At 46.5% G+C, this 18,723-nt stretch overlaps 1 protein-coding gene and 1 pseudogene across 2 annotated transcripts; both read left to right on the forward strand.

Moving 5' to 3' along the window:
- Nucleotides 1-5,415: 5,415 nt before the first annotated feature.
- On the forward strand, nucleotides 5,416-9,661 carry LOC125545632 (uncharacterized). Of its 2 annotated transcripts, none has more exons than XM_048709645.2 (6): nucleotides 5,416-5,772; nucleotides 7,173-7,408; nucleotides 7,489-7,747; nucleotides 8,714-8,893; nucleotides 8,977-9,132; nucleotides 9,217-9,661. In XM_048709645.2, exons 1-6 carry the CDS (start codon nucleotides 5,701-5,703, stop codon nucleotides 9,388-9,390), a joined length of 1,077 nt encoding a protein of 358 aa, XP_048565602.1. In that variant the 5' UTR covers nucleotides 5,416-5,700; the 3' UTR covers nucleotides 9,391-9,661. The 2 variants fall into 2 exon arrangements, with proteins under 2 accessions (XP_048565602.1, XP_087369835.1); XM_087513709.1 differs by lacking the exon at nucleotides 5,416-5,772 and adding an exon at nucleotides 5,805-6,069.
- Nucleotides 9,662-15,534: 5,873 nt separating this feature from the next.
- LOC125548959 (cysteine proteinase EP-B 2 pseudogene) lies at nucleotides 15,535-17,553 on the forward strand (annotated as a pseudogene).
- Nucleotides 17,554-18,723: the final 1,170 nt, after the last annotated feature.

Here is an 18,723-nt window from a genome sequence, read left to right on the forward strand (position 1 = left end):
TCGGTTCACCAGGCACTTCGACACCACTTTGTAAATGACATTGCATAGACTGATGGGTCGGTAATCTTTCAGGGACTGAGGGTCCTTTCCTTTTGGGATAAGCACGATAACAGTGTCATTTGTGCCCTCAGGGAGTACCCCATGTTCAAACAAGTCTATTACCGCCTTGGTTACATCATCCCTAAGGACAGCCCAATTCCTTTGGTAAAAACGTGCTGGAAATCCATCCGGGCCGGGTGCCTTTAGCGGACCAATTTGAAACAAAGCATCACTGATTTCCTATGCAGAGAAAGGTTTGGTCAGCATATTATTCATTTCTTGTGTTACTTTCACATCAAATAACTCCATTATTTCATGCGGCGTGACCCCATCCTCCTTCTCATACAGCTCTTTGAAGAAAGAATTTGTCATCTCTTCCAAGCCTGATTTGTCCTCTATCCAAACCCCACTAGAATCTTTCAGCTTTATTATATTATTCTTTTTCTTCCTCCACGTTGCTTTTCTCTGGAACCATTTGGAGTTTCTATCTCCTTCTCTAATAAAGGTCACTCTTGATCTTTGCCTCCACATTAGTTCCTCCCGCAAGAGGAGTTCATCCAAGTCCTTTGATAGCTTGTTTACCTCACGCTGCTGTTCATGGGAATATGGAAGGTTCCACAAGATGCTCAAACGTTTTCTAATTTCTACAGTTTGTTTCAAAACCGACCCGAAGTCCTTCTGCGCCTAGTCCCGCAAATCTCTTTGCATTGTAGAAAGCTTCTCTCCAACTTGCCGCAGATTTCCAGCTTGGCCTCCCTTCTTCCATGAATTCTCTATTGCCGGTTGTAACGTGTTCACCCTTTCCCACATTTGTTCGTATCTGAAAATCTTAGGTCCATTCTCTCTTTTTGGTCTCCATTCCTGCCTCTTACCAAGGCGCAACAGGATGGGCAGATGGTCAGAACGCGATGAGCATATGTGTTCCACCGTGGCGTTCCTGAAGTGGTCAGACCAGTCCGGGGAGGCGACCGCTCTGTCCAGTCTAGCTCTGACATTCTTCCTACCCTCTTGTTTGTTGTTATATGTCCACACCGGTCATTTGAAGCCCAGGTCAAACAAGTTACAGTCAGCAAGAACCGTGCGAAAATTCTCCATATTCTTCTCCGATCTATTTGAAGCAGAGAAGTGTTCCGACTGCCACATGGTTTCGTTGAAGTCACCAATCATGAGCCACGACATGTTCGCTGAATCCTTTATTCTCCGCAGCAAGGACCACATGTGATGGCGCTCATGAGCTTTTGGCTCCCCATAAACAAAGTTGGCCCTCCATTGGCAGCCAAGAGGGTTTAACCGGATCAAAACATCGATGTATCTCGCTCCCACGGCAATCTTTTTATTTTGATACTCTCATCATAAAAGAGGGCAATGCCGGCACCTTTTCCGATGCCGGGTTGCGCGATACAATGCCGGAGGCCCAGCCTCCACTTGAGATTTTTGACGTACTGATTATTTTGCCGAGTCTCGGAAAGGAAGACGAGCTTGGGCTTGTAGGTGTGCACAAGGCACACGAGTTCCTGAACTGTGCGAGGTTGCCCGATTCCTCGACAGTTCCAACTTAGTAGCGTCATGGCTCCTGGCGGACGCCTTCCTCGGCGTCCGCCAGTTGACCGGTAGCCCCTATGCCGGTTGCTTCCTCACCGCCACCTGCTCCTCCTGCTGCACTTTCTTCCTCCGATCCTGCACCTTTGATCTTCGTCTTCTGATCACTGTTTGCCCCATCCTTGTTCTTACCATTTTCTGCCTTCTCTTCCCTCTCACGGTCGCCCCTCTTGCCCAGTACTGATGCTGATTTTTCAGGAGCCTTGACATGCTTCTTTGCCCCCTTCTTTTTCTCAGGGAACACCGGGCCATCCGAGGTGAGGCTCGGTCCAGTCAGTGTAGCATTCTGCATGGCGTTCCCCTCTGACTTTGCTGCCACCAAGTTCAGAGTGGGGGCTACAGCCGCGCCATCGATCGACTGATACCTCGTTTCAAAACCCGGCGGGTACAGTGGGTCCTCAACATGTGTGTCCTTTGCTATCTGCACCTGCTCTGTTGGCTTCATGCTAAGTGGTGGCGTCTGAATTGTGGCATCTGCCCTGTTCTGCTGTAAATCCTTCGGAGGGCTCGGGTCCAGCTTGGCATGTATCCCGGTCCCCTCTCCATTCCCAGTAATGAGAATAGCAGTAGGCGCCACCGAGGACACCTGCGTATTAGTGCAGGACCCGCCATCCAAGACCCGTAGTTTGCTCACTGCAGCAATAGCCGCCTGCACCATTGGGTTCGCCAGGATCTCGTCAGGGACTCTCTCATACTCCGATCTGATGGGGCTGCCTCTGTCTCGAGCCACCTCCTTCCCGAAACTGAGAAGAAGACGAGCACTACTAGCCACCGGGGCAACATATCCCCCTCTACTATTGCTTTTCTTATACGGGGAGGCACGCATTGTTGCGGTGTACCTCATCTCTTGGAGGTCCACCGGCAACTTACAATCGCGTTGTCCATGCCCGAGAAAACCACAAAAACCGCAAAAACGCGGCGCTCTCTCATACTTCAACTCTAGGAAAAACAACTCATTATTTGCCCTATCATGAGAAGTAAGCTTATCTCTGGGAGGTTCATCTACATCATGTTCCACACGAACCTGAATGAAATCACCCCAGACCTTACCACAATTGTCTGTGTCAACCTCCAGAACCATGCCGAGCTTTGCACCCAGCTTCCATGCCACCCCCTCATCCAACATGATCGGGGGGACATCGTGGATGCGGACCCATATTGGCATATAGGCCACCTCCACGTCGCCCGGGGGATGGCCGCCATCCACCGCAACCATCAGGAAAGCATCACCATTGTAGGTCCATGGACCATTGTCGAGGATGAAGCGCCGGTCCCCCCCCCCCCCCCGTTCAAACTCCAGGAGGAAGCGGTTGTTCTTGAGTGGCTTGTAGCTGAGGTGACCACGGAGACCCCACTTGTTTTTTAGGGCGCCGATCAGGCCCTCGTTGTTGTAGGGCAGTGGCGAGAAGTAGAGCCCTACAGTGATCCACCTGTACCGCATGGCCTCCCTCTCCTTGGTGAGGTCCAGCTCGACGACGTCGTCGACCCGAGGTGCAATGTTGACAGGGAACCTTGGGGCAACAACATCGCCGCCAGCCCCGTACCTTCTCATGTTCGCACGACCATCTTGGTTGCGGGAGGATTCCCCTCGGAGGAGCACCCTGGAGATGTTTCCACCACCGCCAGAGTGCGTCCCACCCATGCCGGCCTCCGCAGCGGCCTTGCCCTTCTGGTTCTCCTGGTTTGCCATCGATAGAGCAGGCGCACTGGCAAGACAAGGCTGAAAGGATTGTGTGCTCCTCTCATCTGCCTTGGGGCCTTTTAAGTCCATGATTTCTTGATCTGGATCCAATTGCTTCTCGTCGACTGATTTGATAGCAGTAATTTTCCTTTTATGTTGATCCCTTGTCACCATCTCGGATCTTGAGTGCCCTCCTCCTTTATCCGGTGGATCCTTGTCCGGCGAGTATGAGATCAGCATCCGATTTGGTTTGGCTTTCCTCTCCCCTAGTCCATGGGCCAGATCCTCTCTCATTGTAGTCATCCTATCCCTGATTTTGGTCACCACATCATTTGCTGGATCAGATGGTTTCTCATCAGAAACCTTCCTTGCCCGGGCGATTTGATTCCTTTCCACCGCGATCCGCTTGATCGCTCTCCTTGTCCGCATCCATGCCTCCCACAGGCCCAGGGGATCGCCTTCCTTCTGCATCTCCGATCTTCCATCACGCTCTGATCTCTGTCCTTCCACGTCGTATGATCTTCCGGTCTTCAGGGCCAGCGGGATCTCGCTCGAGAATCGCCTCCCCGTCGTCTCGACAGGGGCTCCGCAGTTTCCGCTCATGTTGAAAGTGGTATTTGCATTTGTGGCTACGTTGAAAGTGGTTGAGTGAATACATGACAAAAATCATGTTTTGCACATAATTTGTTAGCTACATTGCACCATTGAGCAGTTTGATGTCTGGTGTTTGGTTGGCAACATTTCTGGGTTATGGATGTTAACATGCAAAACATGTCGTTTGGTTCTGCATGGCCTATGTTTATGGTCACCTCTTCTCACCGGTGATGATCTTACCACACAACACACATGACAACTTGCTCTTTCATAGAGGTGTGGATGCTATTTTGTAGAAGCCCCCTATTCATAAACGTCTCTGCAAGCATGGCAGAAGGTGATAGTCGCACCTGAAGCATGTTCATAGCCTCTACATCGTTATTGTTGTAGTAGTTCAGATTCTTCATCTTGTCCCTATCTCAGATCATTCAACCATAACGGATGATATACTTATCATTCTGACGAACATCTCTTTTGTTGACCAACATGACCCGGGGCTGAATCACGGCTATCACAACAGTTGCTTGAGCAACTAGCTTCATTGTTTGTCCATAACGACCTAACGGCGATATCGATGTTGCAGTAAGTAATAGCGAAATCGACCTACACCATACCTAACAACCTAACAGAGGAGGGGGAGGGGGGTTGTATGCTGCTTACACCCTTTGGAGTCGACAACCCGTCCATTGTGAATACGAGGATGACGAGGCGAAGGGAGAATAGTATGTCCTGCTGTCGGAGATTGAAGTCACCGCCGTCGCGACCGCTGGTGCCAAGAACCAATGTTGGGTTTGTCCTAGCAGCAGAGATGAGCGAGTAAATGAGTTGCATTTCGCGCTATTGAAATGCCGATGCCATCCGTCGTTGTCCACCGAGAACGACCGCCCGTACACGTACACGCACGGAGTGGCGTGGCTCCTACCACCGCTCGCTCCTCCACCTGCTCGGGCTCGCTAGTACTACAAGACCGACGCCGTGCACGACAGACATGAAAAATATACTCACATACAGTACTTAGCTTGTGTCTTAATTCATGCCCACTCACATTCGATGATGATTCTTCGTACTCACGCGACCAGTACAGTACTCCTATTGGATGCGCTAACAAAAGGGTTAAAACAAGCGAATCAACATATGGTTGAGTTGGTTAGGTGGACAGTAGTATTCCTAACCCACCAGAGTTTAAATCCTGGTGCTCGCAGTATTCCTGGATTTATTTCAGGATTTTCGGCGATGCGCTTTCAGTAGGAGGAAACGTTTCCGTCGATGAAGAGGCGCCTACGGTGACTTCGTAAATCTCAAGATGATATGCCGGCTTAGTCTCTCGGAGATGCTCATAAGAGTAGAATGTGCGTGCGTGCGTTCATAGGGGTGAGTGTATGCGCGTGTATATGAGCGCTTGTGTCTGTAGTGATGCTAAAAAAAAGTCAAAACAAAAAAAACACAAAAGGGCGAGCCTGGAACACACACTCTCTCTCTCTCGGTTAAAGCTGACTTTCTGCCTCCACTCCAAAAAAGGGTCTCCGGAGCCAGAAACGCCCAAAACGAAAGCACGCGCGACGCCACGGACGCCACCCGACCAGCGGCCGCCGCTCATCGCTCCCTCCGCCCGCGGCGCCAGAGCCGGCCCGACCCCCCGCGACCCGGGCACCGCCGCTGGAGGCCACCAGCTCCCAGGGAGCGCGGCCGGCCCGGCCCCCCCGCGCGGCGGCGGCGGCGGCGGACGACGCATATTCCTCTGTTTCTTGGCCGACGGCAGAGGAGAGGGGCGCGGCTCGGTCGAGGCGATGTGGGGTGCCAGGGGGGAGGAGAAGGCCAGCGGCGCCTGCGAGGAATGGAGCTACCAGCTGGGGAACAAGGTGAGATTTGTGAAATCCCTCGTATGGATCCCTCTGGGTTCCCTCCCTTCGATTGAGGGAGGGATTCCTTCTTTTGGGCGGCGTTGCTTCTCCTGCGAGTTCGTTCCGGGCGTCATCTCAGCTGCCCCTTCCGGCGTCTCAGCTGCCCCTTCCGGCGCAGCTCATCATCCGGTTTGGCTGGTGCTTCTTTCATCGCTTTCCTTCCACGCCGCGCCTCTAAACTTCAAATACGGCGGATCTCGGCAGCTCCAAATTCCAAAAGAGATGTTTTTTACTTGACCAGCGCCGGGCGATGCGGTCAGATCCAGAATCCAAATTAGTTCTCCATTCTCCTCCTTTTTGTTTACTTAGTGGAGTACAGTACTACTTTACATAGTATAACACTTGAGCTTTTTCTCCGACATTCCGTTTCTTCTTTTTGGTCCAAGTTTTCTTTCTAGTACAGTAGTATAGTACATCTTGTTCCATTCAATACAGTTATGGAGCGTACTTGATCCGAACGTTTCTGTTGATGAACAAGTTAGGAAGTCTGTACTTCTCTTGTTTAATTTCCGTATTCATTGCACAGGTTAGGAGTAGTTCGGCTGGCTAAAGTAGGTAGTCGTTTATTTTGCCATCCATGGCTATTGGCTGCCCGTTCCTACTTTTAGGTCTGATCTGATTATTCTTTGGGATAATTTTTTTTGGAAAGCTGTGTGTTCTGATGTTGCTGCTTGTTTTCCACTCTTAAATTTTAGTAGCTCACTGCATTTGCTATTTCGATAGCGAACTCGTTTTTCCTAGCTGAAAATGAGTTGGAATAGATCTTCAGTGGAGTAACGCAGTTTCCAGATGGAACATTCAAGATTTGTACTTACTAGTACACAGCAAAGGGGATCTTTGGCTCCTTGTTATATGTTCCATTATTATTGGTGAAGGAACGCAATCATAGACAGTACATGGACCATTTAACCTCAAGACCTGGTAGTACATTCAGTGATTGAGTAAAATTTGTTTAAAACCTTTTTACAGCCAGGTGGAATCGAATCACAGACTCTCTGTCCCTGAAATTAGCACCATATAGTTACCGATCCTTGTCAATCTCGGCGAGGCGACCCTGGTATGCCAAACAAGTTTTACTCCTACAAGGTCCGGATTGACCGGGTCAGGAAGTACACAGTGCTAGTTTCAGGAATTGGGAGTTCAGGGTTTAGAACATATTTTACTCTAGTAGATTTTGTTCAGTATCTTATCAAGCCTAAATTAATGTTTTCCGAGGTCATCATTTTTGTTTATTTTGACTACATTCCTTATTCCTCTGAAGGATAGAGTTAAGGAAAAATGTCAGATTTGGAATTCTAATAGCTTTGATTAGCTATTTAATTTGTTTAAAACTTGAGCTGATTGCAACTTACTTACAGGATACGCTGAGTTTGAAAGCTCCAAAGAAGTCGCCCCTTGCGTTGAGAATGGTTGTTCTCACCATGACTATGATCTGTGGGGTGTTTATTTGCTCAATGTGTATGAAGCAGCTAGGAAGCGACAGCTGGTCAAGGATAGTGAAGATTCAAGTTGCAGAACAGTCCTGCAATAAGTCTTTAGTTCCTCCTTCTGAGGTTCAGTTTGTGCATTATCCGCAACCACTAAATTACAGCAGGTGATATTTGTGCTAAAGCTCGTTTGAGCTATCTACATTTGGCTTGCATAATGATGTCTGATGGTAATTTTATTTTGTAGGAAAGAATGCACCTGTACCCCTGTCCGCTTCTTTGCAATTATCTCATCGCAGCGGTCTGGAAGTGGCTGGTTCGAAACCCTTCTAAACAGTCACATAAATGTTAGCTCTAATGGAGAAATCTTCTCGAAGAAAGAAAGGAGGAGCAACATTTCATCTATAATAAAGACAATGGACATGGTGTATAACTTGGATTGGAATAGTAGCGCTTCCAAGAATGAGTGCACTGCTGCTGCTGGCTTCAAATGGATGCTTAATCAGGTGATGATTTTGATCAGTTCTTTTTTTGCTTCATTCTTTTTATGTGTAGGCATCATTATGAGGTTGCTGTTAAAAGCAATATACACATGTTTTTAGAGCTGTTTAGGGTATTCATATTAAAAGCAATATACTTAGGACGTCTGCTTGCTGGTTAAAGAACTGTCCCTTGCATTCCGTGAATGCTCTGTTATGTTCACATTGTACTCATAATATATTGGTTTTCTTCCTGATTTTTGCATCCTGTTCCTCTTCTCAGGGAATCAGGAATATTTTAACCTTGAATATCATTAGCGCAGTCTCCCTGAGTAATTTTGCCAACTAACATATTTTCTATACAAAAGACAATTGTGATACTAGTTCCTCTTTATTTATTTCCACTACTCCATAGTACCTCGATGGAGCATATCAAATTACATTTTATTTTGGACAGTTTACAATCCTATGCATGGCTACATTTCTATTTGCACTGACTAGATATTGGCAATGCTTATACTGTCCTGTATAGTCCATTTCTTGTATGACTGCGTTCATTTAAATATTGGTCCTTTTTTGTGTGGAACTCTGGATGAGGTCGCATAATTCTGAATTTTTTAAATATAGAATATTTTATGTCTAACTGATTGCAATTGTGATGCTGGTATCTTCAGAATGATAAGAGCGAGCATCAAGATTGCTATCAATTGTTGATAGCATTTTGATTGTCTGTTAACCTTCTGAAGATATCAGCATTCTGAGAATTGGTGTCCATCTAGATCCTCCATGCAAAAAAATTCCAACTACTGTTATCTGAGATTTTTAAGTGGTATGCATATGGACATTCTTACTATCTCCATGGTATCTAATTTCCTTCAAGAGTAGCATATCAGTCCAATTAGTGTTTTTGGGTAGACACGTTAAATTTTGAGTCATGCACACAGCTTAACCCTTAAGCAGAATAAGCATTCTTCTGACTATATATGTCTTCAGGGTCTTGTGGCAAATCACGCTGCTGTGGTTGATTACTTCAACCAAAGAGGAGTGTCTGTGATATTTCTGTTCAGAAGGAATCTCCTCCGTCAGATGGTATCACAACTAGCAAACAATCATGACAGATACCTGAAGCAATTAAAAGGAAAACATAAGGCCCATGTGCACACAAAAGATGAGGTGGTTCTTGATAGCATGTCTTTCAACTTCCACTTACAAATATTTGCAGTTTGTGAGTGTAAGATGTATCTTTCATTTTGCAGGCGAATATACTTGCAAAATACAAGCCTAGGCTCAACACAACAACATTAATGTGGAGTCTGAAACAGGCAGATGACTACACTCGCAAAGCTCTTGAAAACCTAAAGAGCGTCCGTCACATTACATTGTACTATGAGGATCTCATCCAAAACAGAACAGTGAGTTACTCTTGATTAATCTGTTGCATGTCGGTATATGATGTTGTTGTTGCTTATTCATACTACATTGACTTATACTTGCAGATGCTTGGTGAGGTGCTGGATTTCCTCAAAGTGCCAGTGAGGAAATTAGTCAGCCGGCATGTGAAGATACACACGAAACCGCTGTCGGATCAAATTGAAAATTGGGATGAAGTCTATAATGCCCTGAATGGCACCAAGTTTGAAAGTTTCTTGAATGCTGACTACCGAACATGACATTATTCTGTCTGCACGTTTCTTGTTTAGATATTGGCTCCCGTGTGTTTCTTTTATTTATCTATTTAGTTCTTTCTTTTTATTGAAATGCTAGCCTAGGGTGTGCCTGACAAAAGTTTTGACATGGGGAATGGCGGGGTTTGCACGGTGGCTCACAAATCACAAGTTCTTTGATAGGTTCCACTAATTGTCTTGTATGTTCTTTTCAGTTTTCTTTTCTTTTCTTTGAAACTGATCAACAAGCTTCTAACCTCTTGCGTTCCACTGCTAATTATCACTTCTCAAGTCTTGCAGACAGTTCTTTTTACAATTCTCCCTTGCATGGATGTATGTTTAGCAGGTTCTGAAGACATGCATCAGAGAGGTTTCTAACACTGTTTGTTTCTTTTTCACACATTCCCATGTTAATTTAGACATGTTGAAATCTAAATGAGTCGCTTCCCTAAGTCCATTTTGAGAAATACAAGTGCAAATCATTTGAAAAAAAAAGGAATACAGGTGAATACAATTACAATGTAGGCGGTGAATATTCCAGTCTAAATGAGGCACACACAGTGTCAGAATTGGGGTTTAATCGTTGCTGGGCTGGAGGTACAACAACCTCCTAACCATTGGATCTTGATATCCAACTACCTGCTGGTTCTTGATATTTAGGACATGTTTGGTTCATGACTAATTTGCCACAACTAACCTTAAGCAAACTGTGGCCACCACACAAAGTGTGTCAAACAAAATGGCTACCGGGAGTGTACCTTGTTGTTTGGAAAGGAGTTTTTATTTAGTTGGTTTTGAGATCATACTTGCATTTTAACATAGTGGCCTAATTGTGGCATGAACACTATGACCATGTTATTTTCACACACACACATAGACAATATATAAATGTAATACTCCCTCTGTCCGGAATTACTTGTCTTAGATTTGTCTAGATACGGCTGTATTTAGTGTTAGATACATTCGTATTTAGACAAATTTAAGACAAGTAATTTGAGACGGGGGTAATATTTAACAATGTTCATACTGAAAATATCAATACATTTTTTTTTGAAAGATCCAGCTATGCTGGCTTTTCATTGATCATTAGCAGGAAGCAGTGGGGGAAAACAAGGTGATGGGGATCTAGAGGATCCGAGGGTTTGCCACAGACCGGCAATCCTCGTGTGACAGGGTAGCCTAGGGCTTATATTTCATGGCGGTTCCCCAAAGGGGCCCTCGATGCAGATTGCGCCCGCGACGCGCCATAGCTCGATGCAGTCCGTGATACTGAAAATATCAATACATTTTCATCAAAATGTATTTCGGACATATTAGTAAAGAGTTCCTAACAAGAGTGTACAGAATCCATGTATCCTTCGTACTGCAAAATGCACGCCGTCTCCAGGCTGCAAGGCTCCTTGTTGAGTGAAATGTGTCTTAAATAAGATACACCAGAAGAAATGGAAGTAGCTTAACACACAACAATTCTATCAGAGAATAAGAAATGTCGGATGATATCAGGTGTGCAAGAGAACATCAGCACAACGCGGAAACTTCCCAAAAGACGGTTTTGCATTCCTCTGTATGCGAGGAAAACACTCATCTGGCCAGTATTGTTTTTTTTTAATTGTTGGTAGAAGAGCTGCCAAATCCATTGATTAGAAGGGGTTTACAAAAACACCCTCAAAGGAGGAATGCACCGCATGAAGGCAAGTGCCAAAAAAGAAGAAAGGAGAAAGGGTTGCTTGGTTTATTTGAGAAAAACCAGGCGAAAATATAAACAACACATAGCTGGCCAGCATTGTGGTCTTGTGGAAGAGTGATATTTGCCAACTTGGAGAAAATGGAGTAATGTAGCCGGTGAGTGAAACAAGCTTAGACCAAGTGGGCAATAAGATCCCCCTTGCGGAAGATGGGGTGGGCCTCTGTACGAGCCGGATTTTTTTTGGGGGGGCGAGCCGGATTCATTGCCGTCCTCCAGGCAAAGCAAAACCAGAGCTTCCCCTCAAAAGAAAAAGAGCAAAACCAGAGTTAGTGGTTTCAAAAAACCGGAGGCTGCTGCGGAGTACATGTTGGGTTTCGAGTGCATCGGAGTACATGTTGGGTTTCGAGTGCATCGAAAGTTCGCTCTAGAACCTCCGAGCCAGACTCCGGCTTGCATCCGGTTGAGATCAGAGCTATGATCTCAAACAGAGGCTACTTTGAATGTCGAACTGGAGGTCTGGTCTTTAACCTCCAGGAAAAAATATCATACAGAAGCCAACATTCGGTGGAAACCGATAAAAACCACGAGAAAACGATGTTTTGGCGTTTTAAAAAAATCTCAAAAACTCATGAGATGTTAAGAGGGTGATGTTCTATTGCCATGCAAAATTTCAAGTTCAAACATGTTGATGTGAGCGATGCAAAAGAAAAAAAATCAGCATTGGATAGTGCCAACGTCACTATTCATTGTTGAATTTGTCTTTTTCATAACTCACATCCCTTAATGTATTTTTACTTCAAATTTTGTATGGCAATAAAACATCATCCTCTTAACATCCCACATTTTTTTCCATATCTTTTTAAAACTTTCAAACATGGTTTCGACAAAGTTTTCTTTGAATGTTGGTTTCTGTATGATATACTTCCAACCTCCAGATAGGCCTCCTGGATACGGCGAAAAAACCGATGGTTTTATTTTTGGAGTGCATTCTCTTGAGCCGGAGGTAGTTTTAACGTTTGTCAATGGGATAGGATTTCACCCCAAGTTCATCACGTGACCCCTCTTTGTAGTGCTTCCCCATGACTCAATTAATGTAAAAGATGCATAATTTAAATCCACATTTTCCTTCTCTTAAATGGGAGAGGGGAGGAAACACTGCCCATATGCTTTGTAATAATTGTTAGTCCTTTAATCACATGTCATCTATAAACAGGGAACATATGTCCTTTCATCGTGCACTAGGGTTCCCTAAAACAGGTGAGATGTAGACCGATAAATGTGCCCAAATCAATGGGATTTTTTGACAGATTTCATGTACTTCTATTTTACAACTAATTCGTTTCACACATTTCAAATTAGCTAAAACTCATCGAAGATTGGTGCTGATTTAAAGCTCTAAACGTGTTGGATTCAAATATATAAAATGTTTCAAAACATAATTTTAGTTCAAAAAGCATATCAATACAAACTGCAACAAGAAAATAAATAAATCAAATGCTAGTCTTTAGTTTGGAGATCGAGAGAGAGCATGCAGCCAGCGTGTATGCTCTCGATGTTAAATGGGTCCCGCTGCCGCCGGCAGATGTAACTGCGGTTAATGTGGATGCTGCACTCTTCAAGGATTCTCAACGGATGGGAATTGGCGTGGTAATCAAGAACCACATGGGAGATTACTTACGGGCTTGCCGCGAGCGCGTTGATGAGGTCACCGCCCCAGAACTAGCTTAAGCACTAGCGCTACAACGTGCGGTGACTCAGGAAGGCTTTCCAAGGGTTGTTTTCCAAACTGACAGTTTGTCCGTTATCCAGAGAATCAATGCTTAGATGGTTGATTGCTCACTGGCAGGCTCATCACAACTGATATCAAGGAGCTAGTGTCGTTCTTCTCGTCCGTTCACTTTAGTCAAATCGTTTGAAGAATATCGCGACACATATTCTAGCTAGATCATCCAAGTCCTCTAGTGACTCTATTTTTCATGTAATCCCGGATTGTATTCGGGAGGCACTCTTTCTTGATTATCCTTATCAATAAAGCGTGTTATTTCTAAAAAAAAGCTTCATCTCTTTAGGTGTTGATTGTGCTATTTTTTGTCCAATTTTTTTATTAATTAACAAACAACAATCTCTTTCGTAATTAGTGGAACAAATAAAGTTATTTTCTCGGCTCCAAAATGCATAACGGAGCAACGATACCAGAATTTCTGGTCCACGTCCCAGGAACAGCTTCGCTTTGCCTTTTGCGATAGAGCAGTTGCAGTTCGTACCTTCTTTGGACGCCGGCGAGGCAGCGATCTCCACTCCTCTCTGTCTGTCGCTTCAACGGCTGGAGGAAGAGGAGGGGGGGGGGGGGGCTCCTGCTTCATTTTCAGTTAGTCCATAGATTTAGGGCCTTGTCTTCGTCTAGTAGCCCTGTTTCACTGTTCGGTGAGGTTGGTGTTTCGTTGAATAAGATGACTTCGGTCTCTTCTCACCATGGTGACGCTCTCTCCGACGACGCCGTTGAGCCGATGGCCTTGTCTGCTCGCCGTTTGTTCGGAGTGGTGAGCTTTATGTTTCCTGTGTCTGGCAGCTGTTGCCATTCAAGGCAGCATCGGCAAATGGGATATGTAGGTGCTGGTTCAAGGTTGCTGGCCCGATGGGGCGGATCTGGCGTTCTTTCTTGACAACCACGGCGGGATTTATCAAAACTGGATCCATGTTGGCGTGGGGAACATCCTCGGCCGACACGCCACATCGCCAAGTGCCTATTCTGCAGGTCTGGTCTTCGGCTCTCACACCTTCAAGGCTATGGCATTGGTCTGGATTTTGGTTTGTTGGTGTTCCATGTCTTCCTCTGGTGTGCGTCTAATGATGCTGATGGTCGAAGGCGGTTTCAGATCTAGTTGTTTGCATGGACCCCAAAGGACTTATTTGTAATATGTTTCTATTTGGGGTTCTTGAACAAATTGGACACGGTCTTTATGATAGTTTTCACATGTATATACAAGTATACTCCCTTCGTTCCTAAATACAAATCTTTTTAAAGATTTCGATATGAACTACATACGATGATATAAGTCTTTTTATAGATTTCAATATGTGAAACGAACCGAGTGATACTTCGTTTATTAGTAATTACTAATAAAAAAACCCGTGCGTTGCAACGGGAAAGAAAATAACACACGTTCTTAACCCAATAACCACGACTCAAGACCTTAATAGGCCCGCGTCTTTTAGTTTCACATGACATCACATTTGTATTTCCTCTATACTCACACACTCGCTCGAAAAAAAAGCCCGTGCATTGCAACGGGAAAGAAAATAACACACACTCTTAACCCAATAACCATGACTCAAGACATTAATAGGCCCATGTCTTTTAGTTTCACATGGCATCACATTTGTGTTGCCGACAGTGACCTCTGTGCTCACAGAATGAAAACACGTTTGAATGTGGTTAGTCTTAATGTCTCTCTCTTTTGCGCGTGCGCACGTGCGCACACTCGCTTGGAATAAGATAAAAAGTATGTTGTTTTTTTCCCGCAAGGTTTTTCATAGTTGTGTATGCATGGTTCTCGATGTTTTTTCTCTCACTCTGGTTTTAATAGATGTTTATTTGCAATTTGAATCACCGACGGTACAAAAAAACAGACCGTACACTATATATTAAGTTTGCACCAAAAATTATATTTTAGCAATATTTAACAGCTAAAAATAACTTCATATTCAGATTCTACATATTTTTCTAATCAAGTTTCATATATAACATGTTAAAATTTAAGTTACGGTTTAAAAGATATGAATAATCTTATTTTACATAAATTGTAGATTGATTAACCGAAATGTCTAGAGGTTTTCTGTTAAAACTAAAAAAAACATTTCGGTTGACTTAAATATGGACGGCGGGTTGATTGTCTAAAACGTCAGGGGTTTTCTGAGAAAATGAGAAAAAACGGTTCCATTATAACTTAAACGTGTACTGCGGGTTGATTTACAAAAAACTGAGGGATTTATTTGTAAAAATGGTGTGACGGACGACCCGAAACAATCCGCGCTTTATTAGTACTTCCTCTTTTCATCTATATAGGGCCTAATGCGTTTTTTAAGACCGCCTTTGACCATTGACAAGATTAATAGTACATGACATGCACAATGTGAAAATTATATCATTGAAAGCTCCTTTTACACACAGATTTAACAATGTGCTTTGTGTAAGTTGCATGTCATATATTATTGCTCTAATATTTGGTCAAAGTCAGCCTCAAAAAACGCACTAGGCTCTATATAAATGGAAGGAGGGAGTAGGTAAGATAAGATAAGATAAGATAAGATAAGATAAGAAATAGCGGTTCGGAGTAAAAAGAGAGCGGAAAACGTGTAGTACTAGACGGAGCAGCCTACCCACAGTCGTCCGCCTCTTGAGAGTGGGAACAGAGTGAACGCAAACAACCGCCGCGCCGCAGACTACCCCGACGAGCCGCCGGCCGGCCGACCGGTGTAGTTAATACAGTGGCGGAGCACCTCGGACTCCTCCACCGCCATCAATACCGTGCTTGATCCTCTCGACAGACTCAACGGCCACCCCAAGCACAACAGCCGTAGGGGTACGTACGTACTACGCGATGAAGCATTCACCAGTAACTGCATCTACCAGTTCTACGGCGTAGCATCCATGGAACTACACACCTACGATCAGCAGGCTATCACAGCCGGCGGTGATCAAGTGACCCAAACATACGAATGAATCATGCCTGCACCTGGCGATGAATCTGCCGGCCGTGAATCTTCGTCGCCTCCCAAATATCACCGCCGAACGCAACTTGGGAGCAAGCCGCAACCACCTCGAGCAGAGTCTGACACCGCTCCGCTCAGCTTTCTGTTACCGCCATTTAAAGTTTTAAACCTCCTCGTGTCTTTCCCGCCGCAAAGCAGATCGCCGGAGCAGCACCGTTCTGCCTCTAACTCCCTGCTTGCTTGCATGCAAAGCTTCTCCACACTCCTCGGTGCTCGATCGGTCGGACGATCTCCACCTATAAATACGCCTCCTCCCTTCTCTTCCACCATCATCATCTCACACTCGAAGCTAACTAGCCCCCAAGCAGCTGCTAGGTCTGCAGTACAAAGGTAGCCACTACAGCTCGTGGTGTACCGGCGGTAGAGCAGAGCAGCACGATGGGGCAGCTCAGCAAGAAGCTTCTGGTGGCGTCCATGGTGGTGGCGGTGCTGGCCGTGGCAGCAGTGGAGCTGTGCGGCGCCATCCCGCTCGAGGACAATGACCTGGAGTCGGAGGAAGCGCTGTGGGACCTGTACGAGCGGTGGCAGACCGCGCACCGCGTGCCCCGCCACCACGCTGAGAAGCACCGCCGCTTCGGCACCTTCAAGTCCAACGTCCACTTCATCCACTCCCACAACAAGCGCGGCGACCGCCCCTACCGCCTCCGCCTCAACCGCTTCGGCGACATGAGCCAGGCCGAGTTCCGCGCCACCTTCGCCGGCTCCCGCGTCAGCGACCGCCGCCGCGACGGCCCCGCCACGCCACCGTCGGTCCCGGGGTTCATGTACGCCGCCGTGAACGTGTCGGACCTGCCGCGGTCCGTGGACTGGCGCCAGAAGGGCGCGGTGACCGGCGTCAAGAACCAGGGCAAGTGCGGCAGCTGCTGGGCTTTCTCCACCGTGGTGTCCGTGGAAGGCATCAACGCCATCCGAACCGGGAAGCTGGTGTCGCTGTCGGAGCAGGAGCTCATCGACTGCGACACGGCGGACAACGACGGGTGCGAGGGCGGGCTCATGGACAACGCCTTTGAGTACATCAAGAAAAACGGCGGGCTCACCACCGAGGCCGCCTACCCGTACCGAGCTGCCAACGGCACCTGCAAAGCCGCGAAGGTGGCCAAGAGCTCCCCCATGGTGGTGCACATCGACGGACACCAGGACGTGCCGGCCAACAGCGAGGAGGCGCTGGCCAAGGCCGTCGCGAACCAGCCCGTGTCCGTGGGCATCGATGCCAGCGGGAAGGCGTTCATGTTCTACTCCGAGGGGGTGTTCACCGGTGAGTGTGGAACAGAGCTGGACCACGGCGTCGCGGTGGTCGGGTACGGCGTGGCGGAGGACGGCAAGGCGTACTGGACGGTGAAGAACTCGTGGGGCCCGTCGTGGGGGGAGAAGGGGTACATCAGGGTGGAGAAGGATTCCGGTGCCGAAGGCGGGCTCTGCGGCATCGCCATGGAGGCATCCTACGCCGTCAAGACGGACAGCAAACCCAAGCCCACGCCCAGGCGCGCGCTCGGCGCCTGGGAGTCTCAGTGATCGACCCAATCTCTATGCGTGTCTGAATTATTTCTACTATATTCCTAGTTAAATTAGGGTGAAAATAAATTACAGCTGAATCAAGTGCTTCTCCGTCCACACGCAAGAATTAGGTGTGTAGCGTGGGACCAGGACGATCGACATAATTTGTTTGGATTTATACGAATGTAATGTAAAATGTAATAATGCATGCAATGTACCGGTAATGTTTGTAAGTGTAACACCCACGATGCGGCTATATCTCCTACGTGTCGGAGCACGACTTAAAGGCATAACCGCATTGTAGGCATGTCGCAAGAGGGGTAATCTTTACACATCCCATGTACTGAATAAGATAAAGATAAAGAGTTGGTTTACAATCGCCACTTCACACAATACAAGAATATAACATTAGATCATCCAGAATACAATCAAGGTCCAACTACGGAACCAAAATAAAGACAACCCCTAATGCAATAGATCCCCGATCGCCCCAACTGGGCTCCACTACTGATCAACTGGAAACGAAACAACACCACGAACACGAACTTCATCGAGCTCTCACTTGAGCTCAGCTGCGACATCTGCACTGGTATTATCAGCACCTGCAACTGGTTTTGGAAGTAATATGTGAGTCACGGGGACTCAACAATCTCACACCCTCGCGATCAAGACTATTTAAGCTTATGGGTAGGAAAAGGTAGTGAGGTGGAGCTGCAGCACGCACTAGCATATATGGTGGTTAACATACGCGAATGAGAGCGAGAAGAGAAGGCAAAGTACGGTCGAGAAGCTACAAAGATCAAGAAGTGATCCTAGAACTACTTACGTTCAAGCATAACACCAAAACCGTGTTCACTTCCCGGACTCCGCCGAAAAGAGATCATCACGGCTACACACGCGGTTGATGCATTTTAATTAAGTCAAGTGTCAAGCTCTCTACAACCGGACATTAATAAATTCCCATCTGCCCATAACTGCGGGCACGGTTTTTGAAAGTTCAAATCCCTGCAGGGGTGTCTCAACTTAGCCCATCACAAGCTCTCACGGTCAAAGAAGGATATTCCTTCTAGCGGGAAGACCCGATCAGACTCGGAATCCCGGTTACAAGACATTTCGGCAAAGGTAAAACAGGACCAGCAAAGCCGCCCGGATGTGCCGACAAATCCCGATAGGAGTTGCACATATCTCGTTCTCATGGCACATCGGATGAGCCAGACGTCGGGTTGGCATAGACCCTGGTTGCCCAAGGGGCGCCGGACATCGCTCAGGTTGGACCAACACTTAGAGAAGTACTGGCCCGGGGGGGGGGGGGGTTAAAATAAAGATGACTCTCGAGCTCCGGAAACCCAAGGGAAAAAGGCTAGGTTGTTAGTGCAAATGTAAAA

The sequence above is a fragment of the Triticum urartu genome, chromosome 3A, assembly GCF_056163025.1.
Source record: "Triticum urartu cultivar PI428250 chromosome 3A, HENAU_Tu73, whole genome shotgun sequence".
NCBI lineage: Eukaryota > Viridiplantae > Streptophyta > Magnoliopsida > Poales > Poaceae > Triticum > Triticum urartu.